This window comes from Prunus persica, chromosome G1, assembly GCF_000346465.2.
Source record: "Prunus persica cultivar Lovell chromosome G1, Prunus_persica_NCBIv2, whole genome shotgun sequence".
In the NCBI taxonomy this organism is placed as follows: Eukaryota; Viridiplantae; Streptophyta; class Magnoliopsida; order Rosales; family Rosaceae; genus Prunus; species Prunus persica.
Window position 1 is genome coordinate 15080671 of NC_034009.1, and position 23359 is coordinate 15104029.

A 23359-nucleotide genomic window follows, 5' to 3' on the forward strand; every position below is an offset into this window, starting at 1 on the left:
TGGTTTGAAAACTTTGGAAAAGGTATATGATTCAAGAAAATGGTTTAGAATTCTTGCACCTCAAGAAAATGTTGTACCGGACAAAGAAAATTCCCGTGCGCTTGGCCCCAAATATTAATGTCATGAAAATGAGACTTTTTAGATCCCTTACATTTGATGGGACTTGTTTTTTTAAACTAGCAATATAAGGGGATAGAGAGAATTAACGAAACAAGTCGTCTGAACGAATAACTGCTCATAATAACTTGAGCTACAAATTTTGTGTGCTGATTTAGGAATTGTTTAGTACACTCTATTAGGCTATATTAAACTGGATTGTATTCTACCATACGAAGTTTTTAAAAACTCTTTAGAATGACTTAAGCATGATATAAGAAGCTTTTAAATACTCTTTAGAACGATTTAAGCATGATATAATTAGTCTTAAGCATCATATCATGAGTCGTGTCTTAGCAACGTAAAACACAGTCTAGTGTAGTTAAGTACAAACTGGTTCTATTTAATAGATTGTATTGAACAATTTGAACTATTTATCAAAAAAGAGCACAAATGAATTTTTTTTTTCTCCAAAATCATTATTCTTGTAAACTTTAAAAATATATAAATAAATAAATAATAAAGGGAAAACGCATGTCTTGTTTTTCACCTTCACTCTGGTCCCCATAGGACATCTTTTGCTTTCTTCTTTAGGGATTGGCTTTTGTCTTGGTCTTATTTTAGAAACTTTCCATATACTTTGTTTAGCCTGATATTTGAGCCAAATTCCGATCTTGAGACCTGTAAGATGGAGAACAACACATTAAAACTAGTCATGCTCAATTTTCTCTTCGCGCTAAGCTTGCGTTAAGCCCATGTCTTTCTTTTCACCTTTACTCCGATTCCCCGTAGGACATCTTCTGCTTTCTTCTTTAGGGATTGGCTTTCATCTTGGTCTTTTTCAGTATTTGCTGCTTTCTTTTTCAATATTTGTTAAGCAGCAAATATTGAAAAAAACCTAGACGAAAGCTAATTTCTAAACAAGAAAGCGGAAGACGTCCTATGAGGAATTACAATGAAGGTGAAAGGCTAGACACGAGTTTAATGCAAGCTTATGTTGTGCGGCGAGAGAACTAAGCAGGGCTGGTTTTAATTTGTTGTTCTTCATCTTACAGGTCCTAGAATCGGAACCTGGTTCTGATATCATGCCAAACAAAGTATATGGAAATTTTCTGATATGTACTGTTCTCCAATATGTAGGTATTTATAAAGAAGTACAAAGATGTGTTAATCTTAAAAGATAAAACATAAAATAAATCTTAATATTATAATAAAATTATATACATGAGTATGTAACCAAAATCCTAACTAAATAAGGACTCGTCAACAGTGAACATATGAAGCATCTCCATCTAGTACAGTTGGAATGCAAATAAAGAAGATGAATTTCTTGGGAATAAAGAAGTGTTCACGGGTTTGAAGATGAGTAGGTTAAAAAAAATCACAATTTGATTGTGATTTTGCATAATATGAATTGCGTGTGTAAATGGACCCTACACACGAGAGATTACTTCTTTAACATTGTTTGTTGGTATGCATTCCATTCTGTGTGAGGTAGACGACAGAACGTTTCACGGGTCTCCTTATAATCACTTGGGATATTGTGACATAAAACGACATCATCAAATTGTATATAATATGAAGGAATATAACGAGAGAAACAGGACCAGCCAATTTGCTTATGTCCTAGGGTGAGTATTTTTTTAGCATTCTTTCTTATGAAAAAAATGTCGAGATATAACGACAGGTTGTTCAATTATGTTACGCCAAATATGATATATTAGTTATTTTTCCATGCGGAGACTATTGTAAACATGGAAAAAAGCATGGAGTGTTAATAAAAAATACATAACGTTCACATGATAATAACGTGCAGACGTCCGCATAGGAGAAAAATCAATATATAAAAAGTTATCCCTTTACAATCTAAAACCATTAAAAATAAGATATGGTCTTCAGAAATTATGGGAATAGAATAATACAAAATAACACCCAACAGATAAGAAGAGTTTTCAAGTCTCCGAAAACCTTCTTTGCTGATCAAACAGAGAACTGCAACTTAATTAATTGATAACTTAAGGTAGCATAAACAGGGCAGAGTGGAAAAACAAATCCCAGGTTCATTCTTTATTATTTTATTTTTTGGCAAAGAAAAATAAAAAATTTCTTCTCTAATTCGGTCACATGGTGGCATAAGTCAAAAACAACTAAGCAACTATCATTCTAAACCAAAAACAAATTAAAAGGGATTTAAATGTCACTAGACTGGATTGGTCATCAGAAAATAAAATAAAATAGTTTCTTGTATATGTAGACATGAACCTTTAATTTCCTCGTACCATTGAGGTTCCTTTATAAAAATTTAAAATAAAAATAAATAAAAACCCCTTTAAATTCCTTGTGAGTTCTTTTTTTCAGAACTCGAATTTTTCTAAAATTTACTTTGCTTGAACAAATGAACCCACCAGAGCATTTTGAATCTTATATCCAACGAAACACACCAAAAATACTATTTCACAATCAAGAAATGTTTCATGTAATCCAAGTCATGTGTAACATAGTTCTACTTGACAAGTCAGCAGAAGATAATACCAGAAAAGAGGGAAAATGAAGAGCTATCAGACTAGAAGGAATTGTTTGGTTAGGCATATTCCATGTTGGAATCATAATCTTACATCCAAACTTGCCATTAAACTTCATACAAAATATTGCTCAAAACTTGACAGATTCATAAAAATGAAATTAAGATGAATAAAAACAAAAACTCTAAACTCATTATCTTATACAGATAGCAACTGCTAAGGATAGATAGTTCCCCTTACGACTAACAATCGAATACAGCATTACATCAGTTCTCATGCAAAGCCTTCGTCAAGTATAATCTGCTGAAGCTCTGGCCAGCAACCCTGTAAATGGTACAATACAAACATAAAAATGAAATTAGTAAAACCCAAAATTTTCAATATAGAAGTGCAAACGAAACCCTTATCCCCCGTTACAGGCAGAAAACAGCCTGAACGACCTCTTAATGTACACGTGTTTGTAGAAGGGCAGAGATATCTATTGAATATGTTATACTATACTACCATTAGTTTCTTGCCTTGACTCGAGGATAACAAAAGAAAAATAGAAGTCCCCAACAACCAATATCTAAAGACACCAACTAAGTTTTACAACGTAAAACAAACGAAAATGACTTGGTAAGATACGATTGGCCATCGACAGAATTTGCAACATACCCATTAATTTGGTTGCAGTAGTTTGAGATTTGATTTGTTATGAGAAAGCTATCCAAACGTGATGGCTCGGGAAGTGGCTTAAATACAGGGTTTGAAGGATCCTCCTCAGGTAAAGGTTCTTCTCCTGTGGCCTTTCGTGCCATATTCTCCGCCCTACAAAACAAATAACAGAAAACTAAATATGCAAAAAAATAGTAAAGGCAATGAACACAGGCAAACTACATAACACAACCCTGAGTAGACAAAATCAATCATGCTCCAAATGTTGCAAGAGAAACAACTAAGCAACAGATTGTATGATAGACCACATTTTTCTAATAGACTTTCTTCCAATTTTAGAATCCAAGTTCATAAAATTGACCACCTAGCTTTATCTTCTATATGCACACAATGTCTCTAACAATAAATAGCAGTATTGAAAAAAGAAAATTGCAAAGCTGAACACCAATCAACGTGCAAAATCCCCAAAGAGGAAATCCAAAACCGATAATAACAAATCTATCAAATAGTGAGGATTAAAGAATCCATTTCAAATTCACTATATTACCTTCTCTTTTGAAGCCATGCTTGCTGTTGGGCTTGCTGACGTGACAGGTTTCTATAATAGAATTGGAACTGGAAGACAAGAAACAAATCAAGATATGTAAACGAGGAATCATAACTTGAGAGCCTTCAGGTAAAGAGAGGACAAACCTTCTGCTGTTCCATTGACAAATCGTCCATGCATTCAATAAGAAATTCCATATTCCTCTCCAGAAAAGGACTGGTTGACAATTGCAGACGATCATAATCACACTAAAACAGCAACATGGATAAAATAAGTCCTCAAATAATTTTAAAACTCATATAGAATTTCCCATGAAAAAGATCGTAATACAAACCTGGACAACAGGTGTATCAGCTTCCAGCTCTGTCATAAAGGCACTAATAAGTGCAGAATTGGAAACCTTGATCTGTCAAGTTCAAGCAGCATAAACATCAAAACAAAATGGTAAACCCATGTGCAACCCTCAGACAAAGATCAGGCAAAACAAATTAAAGGAAAAAAAGGCATAAAAAATTTCACCAGCAACTACTAGAAAAAATGGAGGGTTTGAAAGTTTCATTAACAGGAAAATAACTCCATATCAATCAATGAACATATCTGGGAAGCTTATATTTATTATGGTTTTTTTGGAGTAGTGCGTCTTCCTTGGTCCTTTAAACTTCTGTCAATAATTTAAAGGATAAAGTTCTTGGCCCCATAACAAATTCATGTTACTTTTCAAAACATATTGGAAATTATGCTATGCCTAACGTACTTAAGAACTACTTAGAATTCTGTCGCTAATTTCTAGTACCGCTGATTGGTATGACCATCGATAAATATTCTGGTTACTCAAGTTCTACATACTGAATAACGGAATGGTTAACTGTAACCATTAATTTCCAAGTTGAAGAGTGATAATATAGAGAAATAATTAAGAAATAAAACATACAAGTCATGATATAAAAACAAAAGAGCATTCCAAGATATGAGCAGGCACAAGCATAGACTGTATTACGCTAGTACAAGAAATAATCAAGCTCAAAGCGCTTACCGGTATTTCTTCAAATATATCCACCCATGATAGATTTTTCTCCCTCAACCTAATGACAAAAACAAAAAAAAACAAAAAAACAAATGAGTTTCCATGCAAAAGTATAGGTTAACATAAAAGCATTGAAACAAAAAGATAACATACTTCTCTCCTGTAAAATTGTTAGTGCGGTAAAGCTCCATGAATGAATCAGAAAGCTTCAACGCCTTGAGTGCTAAAACGCCTTGATTGGATTTCAATGGATCATAGATTATACACACACAACGCCTAATATTTTCCTGCAAAATAGATACTTATCAAAAGATATACGAGAAAAACAACAACCACATGAAAAGGGAAAAATATCCGAAGGTATGAAATCTAATGCGGTAGCACTTAAAGCATGCAGTATTACTTTTAACTGCTTTGCTTTTTTGGAAGCCCAAGGCTACAGCAATGTACATTACAATGCAAAAATAAGACTTTTGGTCCAAACACAAGTGTCCACCATAGGTTTTTCCAATATCAACATTTTATCTCATCTTGAATTGACTTTCATGCAATGGAGTACAGTATCATTTGGCAACTACAAAACTTTAAACAAGATGAGTAGGGTTTGGCTTTTACCTAATCGATTGATTTCTAGTAGATTTTGATTTATTCTCGTTAACAACTCTTCACAATCCAAATATAAAATAACTGAAACCAACATTTTCCAAAGTATTTGGTTCAATTTTGGGTAGCACATTATATACTGAAACTTCACCAATTAGTATTTATATGTGTACATACATACATACATACATACATATATATATATATGAAAATTGTTCAAGCGTGAACTACAGATGCAGACATGTAAGGGACTTGTGGACGTCTGCACCTATACTGGCCTTTGTGTGTGTGTGTATAACTTGATACATGCCACATCTCATTAGCCACTACAATTGCACTAACACCTGTGTCCCTCATGCGAACACCCTTGAATATGATATTGCCTCCTTGACACCACCATCACCCTTATTTCCAATGCCTTGGACAGCCCCTTTTTCTAAACTTGAGACTAGACTAATGAGCTGAAGTTGTAATCTTCAAGGAGTCCAATTTTTCAGGACTAAGGCAGACAAAACTACTTTTTATAGCATTAACCACCTGAATATTATCCCGTTCAATTTCATTCTATCACCAAACCTCCTCACGAACCGCTTCTTCACCCTATTTTACTGCAGTCTTCCTATTCCCCTCTTTCAAAAGAAGACAAGTTGCATTATTCACAAACTAAACGGAAAGTTTCTTCATGTCCCTATCCAATCCTATACTCTCCTACATTTAACACCCTAGAAGGCAACCTTTTGACAACTCTCAGGCGTACACTAGCGTATAAAAAGGCAGAAAATGAGAATAAACTGACTTTGCTGCTTAAATCCTTAACCTGATGCAACCAAAGCACCTTTCTTTTGCCATACATTCCTATCGCTTGCCCACTCTCAATTAACTTACAAATCCTAAAATTCTTGAAGCACACGTTCTTAGACTTGAAATCGAACCACAAAAGAAACTGGTAGGCAGACTTCTAAGTCACCTAGATGTGTTCAAATTCTTAAATTTTAGGAACTCGATTTAAGTAAACACTCTATTTTACATGGGCATGTCCAAATATTATGGTTCCACCACATCAATATTCTTGACTGAATAAAAGAATGTGTGTAAAAGGGTAAATCAGAGAAGTGAAAAAAAGAAACCAAAGGATTTTATCTTCTTTTTCATGAAATTACACATAACTAAAATAGTTTTAAAACCATTACCTGGTAGTTCATGAATGTCTCAATAAGCTCCACGGTTTGAAAAGAACCTAACAATGTTGATTGGTACCTGAAGAATATTAGGAAGGAGTGTTATATATTACACAGGAAAAAAGAAAAAAATAGGTAAACTTTGGATCAATATCTTGACTCACACTACTCGAAGATGTCCATTCATCATAGTGTATATTAGGGAACTCATTAATATAAATATGTGGATATGCATATGAGCTACCAGCTACACAACTTGGGAAAGAAACAACCAATTCGTAGAGAAAGAAAAGGAAAACAATAAAAAATTACTAAACACACAACTTGAAATCTTTTGACATGCTTTGTTTGTCTAAGAAAGCATGTTAACTCAAAAGAAAAAAAGAAAAAAAACTTACCATCCAACAGTGTTATTGTCAACATTGACCTCTCTCAAACATCTCATCATCTCAAGCTGGTAATTGGCGCCATCAGCTTCAATTTCTTCATCCTCCTCTCGAATCTGAAATTTTTTACACATAAGGTGGAATTTTAACAAAAGAGGAGGGAAAATGCATTAAAGTATCACAAAACAGAAGCTAACACATCATCATACCGGGAAGGGGAAACAATTAGTAACTTCGAGAACACTGCCAACATCTAATCCCAGAAGCTGCCCTGTGACCAAAGCCGGTGAAAACTCCTTGCAATGTTTGATTATCTTTAAAATAACCTGTTTTTATTTTTATTTTTTTTTTGTAAAAACACAAAAAATATATATATTAATACCAACAATAAGGTAACTCGGCAAACCCAGTTCCAAAAGCAATCAATTGGGGTTTCGTAAAAAGAGAAAAAAAAAAAAATCAGTATAACAAAAATCATAAGCTTACAATAAGATTCTAGAATGGTACTAATTATGTGCCTAGTCTGAAATTTTGGGAGACATTAAAACAATGTAACATTAAATTGAGCTCGTTTTCCTTTTTCTTTCGCAATTTACAAGCAGCAAAACAGAGAAAAGTCGAGAATCATGGAGAGTTACCAATCCCTCGATCTGAACAACTCTGAGAGGGGAAGCAACCTCTTCTGTCGCTGCCACCTGAAGAAAGGATCTTGCCACCGCTGTACAATCAACAAAACAAAACCAAATTTTCACAAAGAAGAAAAACAAAAGCATTCAAATTTACAGATAAAAATACAGATAGAGAATTGTACGAACGGGTTGCCATGTTGTAATTTCGCAGAGAGAGCAAAAGAAGAGAAGAGAGACAGAGCAATAGTATAATATGTGAAGCTTTGTCTCTCTCGGGCGCAGAGGAACCTCTGTGTATAGTGAATGAGAAGATAGAAAAACCCTAGTTGTCGAAGGACTGGAAAATTGGGCCTTTAAAGCTCGTAGGGCCTAAATGAAGGGCCACGCAAAGTCCAAACTGCTTTCGGAAACCAAGAGAAAAAGGGAAACAAAAAGAAAAAGGAAACAATTATTTGTATTTATTGCACGGTGTTGTAAAGAATAAAGTAGTTGAGCTCACTTACTATTTGTTTGAATACCATTTTTGTTGATGAATTTGTTTGAATACTTTGGTGCATGAGCTCACTGCAGATTCACGGATTCTCCCTTGCACATAGGGCCACTTTGGAATTACTGTCGCTTTTATAAAAAGTTGTTTTTGCTGTGTTTTAAAAATAATTAATTATAAAATAAAGTAGCTTCGTATTTGGTAAATAATATTTTTACTGTATTATTAGTACAAGAAATAGTGTCAAAACTGTTTGGTAAATTTTAATATGAAACTGCTGTAACTGTGAATAATGACTAAAATAGACATGAAGTTGAAAGTGTTATACGCTAATCATGTGGTGGTAGTAGTGGTGGTGGTGAAAGAGATGGAGATGAATGTGATTGTTAAAGAGGTGGTGATGAAGGTAGAGGTGGTGGATATGGTGGAGATTGAGCAGAAGGAGGGATGGCGCCAAGGTGGTGGTGGTGGAAGGTGGTGGCAGAGTTGGATGTGGATGTGGAGGTGGTGTCATTTTTAAAAATTAATGATGGTATTTTGGGAATTAAAAATATTCATTAAAGGCTCATCTTTGCTTTTTTTTTTTTTTTTTCAAAAGCAACCCAAAGCCTGCTCTTAATAGCTATTGTCTAAGGGCCACTACTTTTAAAATAATCGGAATATTTGATTTTTACCAACACCTTAAACTACTTAACTTTAAAGTGAAGCAGGTTTTTGGCAAACAAAAACAATCCTAAACGTGGCCATAGTAATTTACTTAGAGCATTTCCACCCATCTGCCATGGCAAAAAATAAGGAGAGTCAAGGGTAGTAATTCACATAAATAGTATCTACCATAGTAATTTTTTTGTTGGTTTTCCACCCATTGCCATGACTACTCAAGAGCAACCACTATTCACATGAGATTTGAAGAAAGGAATTTGTATAGAGTTTTGGTGTGGGAAGTGAAAAATATGGCTAGGTATTTATAAATAAAAAAATTTCTGAAGATTATGGTATTTTTTTCCTTTTTTAAAATTTAAATTGGCTGCTGATATCACAATGATGTCAACATTAGGTTGGCTTGCCTAAGAGCAACTCCATCCATAAGGGCTAAGTCTAAGGCAAGGGCACGCAAGGGCTGCCACTATTCACATGAATAGTGGCAGCCTTGCCATTTGTGGTTCCACCCATGAAGGCTAAGTCTAGGGCAAGTCTAAGGCAAATACTATTCATTGCACTTTATTTCCTTTTTTTTAATACTTTAAACCATTAATTTTGATAATCTTTTGTAATTAAATTTTCGAATAATATTTTTGGTTGTCACGTGTCCATTATTTTTCAGAAAAGATTTTCGGATGAGAATCTCGATTGCCACGTGTCTTATTCCAAATAAAATTTTCGGATATTCATTAAAAAAAATTATAATCTCAGATTTCAGATAACATTTTCACCCTCTAAAATTGTGTCACGTGTCCCATGTCAAATAAGATTTTCAGATATAAAAAAAAAATTATAATCTCATATTTCAGATAAGATTTTCACCCTCTAAAATTGTGCCACGTGTCATCTCTGTCAGATAAGATTTTCAGATATTTTTTTAAAATTATAATCTCAGATTTCAGATAAGATTTTCATCCTCTAAAATTGTGCCACGTGTCATCTCTATCTTCTGAATCCCTCTATAAAACTACACCATCAACTCATACCTCTCACACCATCTCTTATCAATTTCTTCATTTCTCAGATTTTACAAAACACATTCTACTCTCAATGTCAAACTTGAGGAGGGTGTTAGAGATGCAACAGAAAGAAAGGGAAGAAATCCAGCGTAGACCTGATGAAGAAGATCGGGACGCCGATGAAGAAGAGGAAGAAATACTTGCAGCAGCGGTGTGTATGCTTAATCAATCAAGGTAACACCGTCGTCCTCGTGCCCCAAATGTGGACAGACGTAGAGAGTCTCGGGGTAAGAATCTCTTGGAGGATTACTATATCCCAAATTCGTTATATCCTGCTCATAAGTTTCGAGAGAGATATAGAATGCAGCCACATTTGTTTCAAAAAATCATGCATGATATTTGTAATTACGACACATATTTCATTCAAAAGCATGATGCTGTTGGAGTTTTGGGTCTTATCCTGGAGCAAAAACTTGCAGCTGCTTTGCGGATGCTTGCTTATGGGGCATCTGCAGAGCAGGTGGATGAGATTGCAAGGATGGGAAAATCAACTATCCAAGAGTGCTTGGTGAGATTCTGTGATGCAGTAGAAAATTTGTACACGAGGGAGTACCTTCGCAAACCCATGCCGAGGGACCTGCAAAGGCTGCTACAAAAAATAGAGGCTCGAGGTTTCCCAGGCATGATTGAAAGCATTGATTGCATGCACTGGCAGTGGAAGAATTGTCCTACTGCTTGGCAAGGAGAGTACGGGAATCGAAAGGGCCAAAAAAGTATAATTTTGGAGGCCGTAGCTTCATTCTACTGTTGGGTTTGGCATGCCTTCTTCGGGGTTGCCGGATCTCAGAATGACCTCAATGTCCTTGGTCAATCCTCGGTGTTCGACAAGGTATTGCAAGGTCATTCCCCCCAGGTCATGTACCAAATCAACAATACTGTATACTCTGGTGCGTACTACCTTGCCGACGGAATTTATCCTAGGTGGACGACATTCGTGAAAACAATTCTAAATCCCCAATCCGAGAAGGAAAGAAGTTTTGCTTCATTTCAAGAAGGTTACAGGAAAGACGTGGAAAGGTGTTTCGGTATCTTGCAAGCTCGTTGGGCAATTATCAGGGGTACTGCTCGGATGCTAGACGAGGAGGTGCTGCGGAGTATTATAATGACTTGCATCATCCTCCACAACATGATTGTGGAGGATGAGTATGACTACGATGCTCCAGAGGTGTTTGAACCCGATCCCATGAACACAGCGTTGACAAGAATATATGAAAGGCCGATGGGACCAAATGGACTACCAATGGAGCCCGAACCGTTAGTTCGGGATGGTCGATTCAACAATCCCATGATTGATCGTTATGAAGAAATGCAATCTTCATATGTTCACGAGAGACGTCAAGTTGACTTGATCGAGCACTTGTGGGAGATGAAAGGCAATCACAATGGATGAAGTCAAGATTAGTGCTTTGTTTGGAATTATGCTTTATTTTGTGTGTGGTGTTTTTTGGAATTATGCTTTTATTTATTATTATTATGCTTTTATGTATGGTTTGTTTTGTGTGTTGTTTACAATAAATTAAGGTTTGGTTTTAATTAATCTTTGTTTTGATGCTCAAATGTTTTTAATAAATAGTCATATTATTTAATGCTTTTTTTATTTAATGAAAATGAAACAATACAACAAATTAAAGGAAAATACAACAATACAACAATACAACATATGGCAAAGGTGTTTCAATACAACATAATGGTTTTCATCATTTAACCAATCCGTATTGCTAGGTCCGTCGTCATAGAAAAGTTTTCTTCTCATCACATCCCTTCGTCTATGCTTTCAATAGGCCTTTGTTTCAGGAGACATATGGCTCGTATCCATGGCCATGATTTTCATCTCTTTATCATCCATGTCTTTTTCTTGTGCATGCTGATGTTGAATTGCAAATGTTTCCTCTCGTGCCTTGTCCACTTCATCCCTTTTCAAGTCTCTCTCAATTCTTAGTGAGGTGTTCTTAGCTATTTGCTCCAATAATTGTACACATTCATTGTTCGAAGTGCCCCCTCTCTTGGCCTTTGCCGCCTTTCTCCCAATCGGTCTCGGCGGACGTGGGAGTGGTAACTCCGTTTCCATTGGGGAGTCCAATGGCGAATCGGTTGATGGTGAATTGTGGAGCGGCGTCTCTTTCAACACAACCGGCGGACCGGTGGGAATAATTTTGAATCTCGAACAATCCTTCACAACTTCCCAACATTGAAAATGCACGAAACTTTTTTTGCCTTGCCCCATGGTACCGAACCACATTTGTGCTTGTATGATCTATTAAAAATAAATAATTGGAAGTGCAAGAAAAAAAAAATTATTATGCAAGAAAATATAAACTATTTTGAAATGCAAGAATAAAATTGATTATGCAAGAAAATATAGAAAAATTGGAAATGCAAAAAGAAAAAAAAAAGATTATGCAAGAAAAAGAAATAGAATATGCAAAAAAAAAAAAGATACATTAAATTGATGAAAATGGCAATTATAAATATTTTACCTCATCGGATAGATTTTGACCGCTTCAAATATTCTCCCTTGCTTTTGTCAAGGCATTTGTCCATTTGCCTAACTCTTTATTCAGAAGTTTCCATCTACTAGACAACGTTATTTCGGTCCGAATGGAACCCGATCTTTGACAAAATTCTTCATGAATTTTGCTCCACATATGATGGAACTTCATCTCATTGCCCGTTATAGGGTAATGACTAACGTTCACCCAAGACTGACACAACGCAATATCTTCCTGAGTTGACCACGAGCCTCCGGTTTCGACAGAAGATGCCATTTGTTTTTGTTTTTTTAATACAAATGGAAAGTAGTAGAAAATATGAGTGGAGAATAAAAAATATTGGAAGGAGAAGAGTTTGTATGGAGAATTGGTGTGGGAAGTGAAAAATGTGAGTGGAGAGTAAAAAATATTGGAAGGAGAAGAGTTTGTATGGAGAATTGGTGAGGAAAGTGAATAATGTGAGTGGAGAGTAAACAATATGGGGATAGAGAAGAATTGTATGAAGATTTTGTGTAGAAAGTAGATAAAATGGTTAGGTATTTATAGGGAAAAAATACATAATTTTTTGGTATTTTTTTAAAAAAATTTCAAAATTTTTTCGAATTTTTTTGCAATTTTTTAAGCCAAAAAAAGAGGACCGTCGGATTTCTGGAAAAAAAAAACCATCGGAGCGTCCTTGTCGCGACACGTGGCACTTGCCCGTTGGGTGCTATCAGGGCTGACGTCAGCGCAAACGGTAAAAAAAAATTTGAGTTACCGTGCGCTGACGTCAGCATGACATCAGCACTGACGTCACAAAACTCGGGCTGAAGCCCAGGCGGAACTTGCCCTTGGGCCTGCCCGGGCTCGTGGGACCCAGTAGCTACCTGGGTTGATTCTCTCGCGCTAGAGCTCAGTTGGGCTCGCCTATGGGGCCTTTCCCCAGGGTTGGGGCTTGCGCTGGCGTTGCTCTAAGCAGCAGGCCAGACAAATCTTGCCTAGGTTGGTGGAGCCCAGCTCTTGCCCTGCAAGATTTGGGAGCTAGAAACGGGATTGAGGGCCTACGGGGCAAGATGCCCCGGTTGGGGGAGAACAGTGAAAATGCTCTTAGCCTATAAATAAGGCATTATTCTGCCTTTGCATAACACACCAATTAAGAGGAAAAAAAAGCACCATTATAAGGTGGATAGATTGTAACATCCCGACCGAAAATAATATTAATAATTTTGAATTAAATTAAACTTAAGTGTGAAATTGCAAATTTACCCTTGGGGTAGGGGTATTTTGGTTATTTTTTAATTTAGAAAGAGTTTGGGGCAGTGGCTAGTACTTTTAGGTAGATTGTACCGAGATGAGTCCGTAGACACTTAGTGGGCTCAATTTGGAGTTGTAACAAAGAAGTTACGATCAAAACAAGTTCAATGGCATAATCGTAATTTCCTCGAAGTTGGTTTTTAATATAATCTGATTTTCTCTCTCTCTCTCTCTCTCTCTCTCTCTCTCTCTCTCTCTCTCTGCGTGAGCTTCCCCCTCCCCTTCGATTTTTCTCTCCAGCCGGTGGCTCAACGAGCCACCACCTTCGCCACCGCCCACCACCCACCACCAGCCACAAGGCCAATACTGAAATATCCAGCCAGACATCACCATCATTCCCCAGCCCACCTCCCGTCGTGAGACGCCCGCCAGCCGCCAGAATCCGTAAACAACGAGCCGATTTTCACAGAAAATTCCTACCCCTCATTCTCTCTCGATTCTCCACCAAATTTGACGTGCAAGGTATGGATTTCCACATATTTTTCGTCATCTAGCTGATGGTTGGGTAGGATTTGAGAAATTTCTAGTGTAAGTGGGTCAATTTTGGATTTAGAGTTCAGCAAATTTTGGGATCGCGATTCCGGCCATTTTCGGTCACTTTTGGGGTAGGCCCAAGAACAAAAGTGACTTCAAATAGGTTGTTACACCTAGGATAGGAGTCTTGAACTATAATTTTGAGATTTTCCGGCGAAGTGTTATTGCTTTGGACACTCGTACGCTGCCGAGGCGTGTGATGACTCGTGGGCACTGTAGCAAAAGGGCATTGTGTCCTAATGTGATCTCCTGGTCCTCATGAGCGTGCAGGTACTTTCGGATTCCAATTTGGTTGACGTTCGAACCCCGAACGGATATAGTATATTGTGCATTATTCGAGTTTGATAGGCTCGAACTGTGGGATCTGCCTGAATTTAATATATGTTACTTCAGACATTCTTAGGATCGTGTAGGAATTTGCGGATCGTGAATCGGAGCCCCGGATGTTCTGATTCAATAACTTAAAGTTTGCGTTTTGTGATAACTGTCCGATCGTACGATTGTGAGCGATCTAATCGTCTGTTTCGGACCTTGTGGAACCCTTAAGAACTTTCAGATTGTCTCGTTCCTCATACACTCACTAGAAACCCGGGAAATTAGGATTTTAATTCAAAGTTCTCATTTGGAACGCTTTGTATTAATCTCATATTCGTATTCTGAAATAAGTACTCCGACCACGTATACGCAGTAGGCGGGACCCTCTCAGAGTCAAACAGCGTGGGACTACCTATGAGTGGACTTTGTCTTCAAATGTTAAGCATGGTTTTATTGATGGAAAAATTATGCATAATGCTTTAAATGGTATATTGAATATATTATATATTCGATTGTCGAATTTGATGTTCTTATAAAGCTTTGGCAATATATTTTGGGTTTTGACATATTTTGAGTATCTTGAGTATGTATTTATGAATTTTGAGAAATTCTATCTATAATTGTCTATGTGTGGGGTACTTGGGTTGTTGAGATGAGATTGTGGAAATATTTGAGTATAGAATGTCAGTTTGGAGTACTATAAGCACTACCCAATGTACCTCTCCGGATTTGGAACTTGGATACGGAAACTTGAGAAACTTGGAAATGTCGAAACCCATGGTATCCTTGATGGGGTATTACTATAGACCCTTGATTGGGTAGTCTGCGCGCGTAGGACTAGTCACAAGCGTACAAGCTTTGAGGGTCTCGGCTGTACGTGCTGGCTGAGAGTTAGTCCCCAAGTTAGACGGCTCATTCCCTAGCCACATGGTTAATTGAAGATTTCTTCCATATGGACTCTTTCATGTGGACTAGCCAAACAATCCCCTGGTTGGAATGTTTCCCTGGTACAACTAGGTGTTTGTCATATTTATATTATATATATATCTCTTATGTTGATTATGTTGGTTTTGGGATGCATTTGGATTTCTTGCATGGTTTTCTAAACGGTGGGGTTATATTATGTTGGTTTATACTGAACTGAACATTATTTTTGTCCACTCACACTTTTCTGTTTTACGCCCCCCAGCCAGTAGTTGACTGAGCTCCGCAGCTGAGCCAGATTGTGTGCTTCCAAATCTTGAGCCTTCGTAGGACTTTTTCATCATTTAATTCCCTTTGAACTATGTTTTTGTTGTAATCAAATTTCTTAGATATGCTCTGTTATCGCCCATGCTAGGGTTTGATTTATGAGGCCGGTGACCTTTGTTGTAAACTGTTTATTCGCTTTAAATCATGTTGTTGGTTGAGATTTTAAATTGTGAATTTTAAGCATGTTGAAATTTTGGGAAATGTTCAATTTACAGGGGAGACTCTGCCAAAATTTTAGTAGAAAGTCTCGGTCTTTAGTAAGTGGGCCTGGCATCGGGGTGATGTCGGAAATAAGATGGGATTCGTCCCGGCTTCCGAGTAATCTGGGGCTGGTCTTGTCAAATGTAGGAGCTTTTTCGTTTCCGGCAGCTACTGATGGGCTTGGGCTACTGTAAAGAGCCAAATGTGTGAAATTGCCTCTTGAGTCTGAGTTCAAGGATCAGACCCCAATAGTGTTTCGAAAGGGTAAGTGAGTCGTAGGAAACATCTTGGTCTCCTTCGCCAATGAAACCAACAGTTGCTTACAGATAAATTCTTGGCTTGGCTTGAGAAGCTTGTGGCATGGAAGCTAAGCACTCATGAGTTTAGCATGAAAGAGAGATAGCTGTGATTTCTTATGAGAAATAGAGGTTCAAAGCAAGGGGGAAGGAATTTTAAGAGGATTCATTGAGGAGAGAAAGAGATGGGGGTATAACAATGGATGTGTTGAGTGGTTTCCGGCAGCTTGACGAAAGCTCTGTCAAGCTCTGGAACGATTTACCAGAAGAGAAAATGGGAAAAGGTGGATGAATGAGGCTCGAGATTGCAGAGGTTTCATGGATGAGAGATGAAGCTTGCTATCTGGATGTGTGTTGTTTGATGGGTAGGAGATGGCCCTTTTTATAGCCGCTTGAAGCTTCTCCTTTCCAAGAAACCCTAATGGTTTCTTTCCAATTTTCCCAAGTCTTCCCTTTCATTTCTATTCTCTCCTTTTATCTCATCCCATTTTGTGAAATCTTCCTCTGTCCAAACACACAAAGACAAGATTTTTGGGAGCTCTAAGGCTTTCCCGCAGCTGCCTCAGTAATGAACTCTCATTTTCAGCTACCTCCTCACCTTCTTTCCTTCCCTTTTTCATGGCAAGAGCTCGTGGGAGAAAGAAATGGGTAAGGGCGCTGGTTTGAAGGGTGCCTCTTCTCCTAGCAACATATGATTGCTAATTAATACCCCCTGGTTCTTTGCGTGTTCTACCTTGATGTTTGTTTTTGCCCATGTAATGGAGCCTCCCAGCAACTTACATATATGGACATTTTGGCCTTCATCATTGCCCTTGTTTCCAGCTAAGTACTGGAGATTGCAGATATTTTCCTTGGTTGCTTGGGGCTTCCTAAGGTGATGGGTTAACCCATTCAGAGAATGGGCTAATTTCCTAAAGTGATAGGCTATTTTATTGAGATGATGGGCTAATTTTTTCTAAAGTATTGGGCTTTTTTATCTCCTTTATGCTTACCCACATATTTAGGCTCAAGAAATGGGCTTGAGTTTTGGGGTTCCCAAGCAGCCCAAAACTTCCATTTCTCGGCTCATCAATGGGCCTCATGAAAGCTTGTTACCATCCATACCACAACCCACTCAGCAAGCCCCGGGCATTTGCATGGCTTGGGCCCACTTAAGCTCGTAACGTGGCGTGTTGCTCATTTGCTTGGCATGGAACGTGTGCAAGTGCATATGATGAACTCTTGCATACCCAAGTTAGTTGGCATACTGGGTTAGAAATATATTTGGGCCCACCCGTGAATTTTTTGGGCCTCAACACCTATCTATTTCTCTCGCTCTTCTAGATGTTCATGGATAATTATCATTGTCATCAGATTCTACATCTAGATCCTTATACTCATCCTCAACAATCATGTTGTGCAAAATTATGCACGTCATCATGATTGAATGAAGTTGTTCCTTTTACCATATATGTGTAGGGCCTTTAACAATTGCCCATTGAGCTTGAAGGATTCTGAAGGCTCTTTCGACATCCTTCCTATAAGCCTCTTATTTTTTGGCAAAAAGTCTTTATTTATTTATTTTATTGTTATTTTTTATTATTATAAAGTATCAAGTTGGGAAATCATCTTAACCAATGTGTCACAACGAGAGTAGATCCCATCAGCCAAGTAATAGCCCGTATTGTATTGATTTCCATTAACAACATATTGAATTTTAGGAGCCACTCCATTGACTACGTCATTGAACAATGGGGAATGAGCTAGGGTGTTGATATCGTTGTTGAATTCGGCGGCTCCAAAAAAGGCATGCTATATCCAAGTGGCATACAAGGTCACGACCTCTAGAACGACAGTTGGCTTATGCTTGTCACCGTTAAACTAGCCTACCTAAGTAGTGGGACAGTTCTTCCGTTCCCAATGCATGCAGTCAAGACTTCCTTGTTAGATTTTCTGTATATGTGTTCATAATCTTTCACACAACCTGAAATACATAAACGACATACCTAGCTTCATCTTCCTTGAGTACATGATCTTTGAACTCATCCAATCGCAACAGTAGTAGCACGAGCAAAAGACATGAACGGCTTAAGACTTCTGCTCTCTCTCAAAAACTGTTTCAGCTCTCTTTTTATGATGAGATTAGGGTTAGAGAACATATCTGATGAGAGTAAGGTCTTAAGCTTATATAGGGCTAGGACAAGTTGTCTCTACTCATCACCGAGGGCCGACTTGACGAACACTCTAAGCCCATCAAGCAATGGTTCATGCAGAAGGAAATGAATAGGACACGTTTAATTGGCTTCAAAACTTTCCTTATTTCACAAAGTCTTGGGCTCCAAGGTATAATCTAATTTAAACTCCTATTAAACATGATATAACTTAGTATCTAGTGCATCGATTTAAATAGGAATATAACATCCCTAACAAGCATGGGAATCCTCTATGATTAGCCTTATGCAAGAGCCTATAAAGGTCGACCGAATTTGGAGAACAGAGGTACCACTGGCTATACAAGACTTTAATAGCATAACAAGACTTCCACAAACATTCAAGGGCTGTAGATTCACCCAATCTAGAGTACTCGTCAGTGGAGTCTGCCGAGCCTCCATATACGAGCATTTGAAAGATGGTTGTTAGCTTTTTCTCTGGGGATAGACTTTGTCATCCACGAGGGTCTACCTTCATGGAAAAGTAGGGCTCATATGCAACAAAATCATTCATGATGTGAATGAAAAGCTCTTTTCGCATGCGGAACCACCTACGAAAGTCGATTGGGGGATAAAGTGGTGGTTCAAGGAAGTAGTTTTCCATGAGATTCTTATGATGTTTTTCTCTTTTCTAATTCTTGTATTCACGACCTTCAACAAAACCACCATATTTGGATTTTTGGGCATACTGCTCCATCAGAAACGTATGGTGTTGAATGGCCATTGCAACCCTCTATTGATGAAGGTCATCATCATATTCATCATCAAAAAGAATTTCTACAGCCTTCCCACGTGAATTCATTGTAAGAATGAGAGTAAGATTGAAGAAGATTGTGTGTTTGATTGGGTAGAATAACTATTCTTAATTAGATAAGAGTATGAGGTTGGAAAGGAAGATGAGAGGAAGTCACAATAAGATACAAAGGGATAAAGAGGATGAGAGGAAATAATGGCAAGATGACAAAACAAAATATCCTACATGTCTGATCATGATTGAATAAAGATGGGGAAAGATAAGATAATCCAATAAAGTGAAATGAACAAAGATAAACCATGGTTTAGAACATGATTGAAACAAGACAACAGAATATGGAAAAGGGTTCAGAAAATAATTGAAGAATACAAATGGAGGTGAGCATGGGTTATTGCAAGTGGATAAAGGAATCCAATGAAGTAAAAGAAAAGGTATTAAAAAATAAAATAAAAACCCACTTGTTTTTACTTTCAAAGTCTATGAAATAAAATGTTGTTGTCCTTATTTTTATTTTTAAGTGACATCTGTTGTAAAATAACTGGGATATGTGCGAATATTGAGCTGCACGTAAAGTAGATGAGACACAGTATTTAACGAGGTTCGGCTATGCCTACGTCCTCGGAGAGCAGCAGTAGTAACTTTTCCACTATGTAAAATAATAGGGCTACAACTTTAGTGTTTACAATATGTATGGCTCACTCAATTTTCTCTCTTGGAGAATTTCTCTCTTGCTCTCTTTCCTCTCAACTCACTCACCCTCTTTCTTCCTTCTCTTCCTCTTCTCTATGCTCACACTTCTCTTGATGGAGGTATCTATTTATAGGCCTAAGACATTGGTGGTTCACCTCACAATATAATTGGTAGACAACATCATTAATATTCTTCAATCAATTGGGTAGTGGTTTGGTTTGGTGGGTGTGAGTTGGCTATGTGGGCTTCACTTATTCTTCTTTACTTATTCTTCTTTACAACACTCCCCCTTGGAGACCACATGTCCCTAGATTGGTTGCCTCATTAAAACCTTGCTTGGAGAAAACCCAGTGAGGTAGAAAATTGATGGAAGGAAGAAAATTACAGTAATCAGTGCAGCATAGTTCTGGATGCTCCCCCTGATGAATATCTCCCCCTAATATCTTCATGATTATCTTTTGGAGCGAAAATCTTTTGGAGTGAGTGGAGGATGTAGCCATCAACTATTCATATAGTTGAGTGAGTAAATATATTTCTAGTGAACTATCTCTATGTAAATCATAGAAATTTCCAGAGTCCGCGTTTTCAACAAAATCAGGGCTATTTGTAAGTTTACTCGAAAAGCATATGCCCGTATATGGTGTTATGCGGATATAGCACCAAGTGTGCCTTGCATCATCCCAAAATGATGGCGATGGAGTTGAACTCTATCTGGAATATACAATGTCCGGTCTAATATACGTCCGGAAAATTATTTAAGTGCCCAACGGATAATCCACACAAAAATGCTTCAATACTTTCTTAGCAAAAATCTCATTGGCATAACGCTCGATTTTCAGGTTGAGACAAATATTACATGAATTCTGCAGAAGCTTTAATGTGTTACAAACACATTATAATCAATGTACTCACTGAGGTAATTTATGCATATTAATATTGAGTACAGATTTTGTGCTTCAAGCATATGTCCTTTAGGGACTTGCTTTATGCAATGTCAATCCTCTCAACGGATTTTGTTTAAAAGGGATTAAACTTTATGACACATTATATAGCTTTAATCCAGCTATTTATACATCTTTAGGAAATCGCTTCTGGCGATATGCTCCGTGCATTTAATAACCCTTAAAGATAATATGTTGGTCTCCGTAATTGTGCAGTAAGGGGGCACAATTGAATCTGTAAATATGGAAAAAACCCAACATTCCTTGTTTCTGCCAGAAACATTGTGTCATACAAAGTAGGTATATTCTCTTTTATTCCGAACACCCAAGTATAAGTTTTAGTATTAACATCTTTTGGGGTTCGTACTGTGGGTTTGTTCTTTCACGTTCATTCTCATCTATAATGGAATTACCTCATTCCATTTTGGCCAATGATATTGTCGACATTTAATAATTGAACGTGGTTCCAATTAACACAGCCCATTGATGATTTGAGTAGCTACTCTAAAATCAAAAATTGTCATTCATCAATTCATGATCTCACCATTCTCATTTGCATGCGCATGCATCAATTATAAGCATTTCTTTGCTTTTGGGTACCCAAGCCACTTCATGGGGCTTTTATTATGTGAGAATGTGGATTATAACCTCCAATGGAGCGTTATTTTACAGTAGGGCGTGGATAATCTCTATTTAGGGAGTTGGAACATTTAGAACCCATATATCTGTCATGCTGCAGGCATGCCACAGATTAATACATACATGTCAATTAATTTCTGGGACTTTAACCCATACAATTTGCTACGCATTAGGCGAGCACAATATCAATATTGACATGTCAAAGGATTGTCCTTTCGGGACTTCAATCCACATCATTTGCTACGCAACAGGCGTGCATCATATTGATCACTGCTATACCCATATTCTGTTCTTATGGGACTTTAATCTGTGCAGTGTATTATCAATGTATCCAACTTACAATCTGTAAAATTTGCGTTAATAATTTATGGATACATACAAGCCATTCTTTTGTAACGGACTTATCTCCCCATTTGGTTACCTTTCAAGATAAAATATCAAATAAGTATATAAGCATAAAACAATACAAGTATTGCTTACATCCTTAGGTGGGAGAAACTTTTCTCAAGTATCATTCAAGCTCGTATCGGCCCAGTAAATATAATGTAGCGCTTGATGATCTAGTTATATCCTGCAAGAGCAAAAATCACAACTCTTTTGCCTCTGTCAAAACAAATAACCCTCAGAGTTAGGATCACTTCATGGACTCTTTCTTCAGATGTTCATTCTAAAGAAATAAAGTCTCTTATGAACAGAGAGTTACAAAAAGAGAAAAAATGCAAAAAAAATGTGATATTGATTGCAAGGTAAGGTAAGCAATCAGGGAAGGAAGCTGGTGGGAGCAGACAACAAGCTCAGCAATCAAGGAAGGAAGCTGGTGGGAGCAAACAACAAGCTCCCTAAATGGATGATCAGAGATAGTCTTGCTTCTCGGGCATATTGAGTGCTCACTGATAAGAAAAATAAGTAGATATCGCATCACTAGGTATGGAGAAAACTGGATGTCTTCTGCAAAGAAAATTTCGTTAGTAACACATTTATACACAAATAAGAGGAATAGGTAGAACCGGTGAATTTCAAATTAACCATAGGAAAATTGCGAGATTCTCGGGGCACTTTTGAAAAAGTAGCTCCGTGAAATCCACAAAGCAAGATCGGCTTTGATGAAAATAATACTTGAAAACACCGAAAGTGCCGACAAACATTAATGGAGGCCGCGTGAAGTTTTGGAATCTGAAAAAGAAAAATAGAATATGGGGATCTGAGATAATATTGGGATCCTGAAAACTGTAGCCATATTTCCTCCTATAGATATTGCCTTTGCAAGACTTGATTGGAGCAACTGCGTTTCAACTCAACTTCCTTCATTTTCTGAAACTTTAGTTTTTCTAAGACTTTCTTCGAAACCTTCTTAAAATGGCTTCCTCTTCTTCCTGCCCAAATTATTTCAATTTAAATGATGCTCCCACAACTACCAATGATGCCAAAGTTTGGCGTCCATTCTTTGTATCCCAAAATCGTCATCTCACAGTTAATGATTCTGTGATGATGAATGATGCTACTGCTGTCATAGTAGCTAGGAATTTCATTATTCCAATGGATGAAATGTTGTTGACATGGAGATCTGAGGAAGAGGCTATTGATGACTCAATGGCTTTTAGCATTCAGAGTGCTGCTTCTGTTTCTAACATGGCTGATCGTTTGCGTGCTAGAGCAAACGAGGTTGAGAGGCTAACAGCTGAAAATTCGTCTTTTCAAAGAATGCTTCATGAGTCTCAACAGGAGGTTGAGAAACTTAAAGGAGAGAATAATGCCTTGTTGAAACTGGTGAGTTCGTACTCTGTTGATACACTGAGAAGGCTAGACATGCTGCAGGTCTCCAATGAAAGAATTTTGGGAGACCACGAGAGGCTCATGGCTAAGCTTAAGAGGCGTCGTCCTCTTCCTTTAGAGGCTTCCAGAACATAATGTATTTTT

At 37.4% G+C, this 23359-nt stretch overlaps 1 protein-coding gene across 1 annotated transcript; it reads right to left on the reverse strand.

Moving 5' to 3' along the window:
- On the reverse strand, nucleotides 2635–8048 carry LOC18791763 (eukaryotic translation initiation factor 3 subunit H). Its single transcript, XM_007222475.2, has 12 exons — nucleotides 7829–8048; nucleotides 7652–7731; nucleotides 7223–7339; nucleotides 7026–7129; nucleotides 6640–6706; nucleotides 5000–5133; nucleotides 4856–4904; nucleotides 4157–4228; nucleotides 3969–4070; nucleotides 3823–3890; nucleotides 3276–3428; nucleotides 2635–2942 (listed from the first exon to the last, which is right to left on the reverse strand). The coding sequence occupies exons 1-12, from the start codon at nucleotides 7836–7838 to the stop codon at nucleotides 2885–2887; spliced, it is 1014 nt and encodes a 337-aa protein (XP_007222537.1). The 5' UTR covers nucleotides 7839–8048; the 3' UTR covers nucleotides 2635–2884.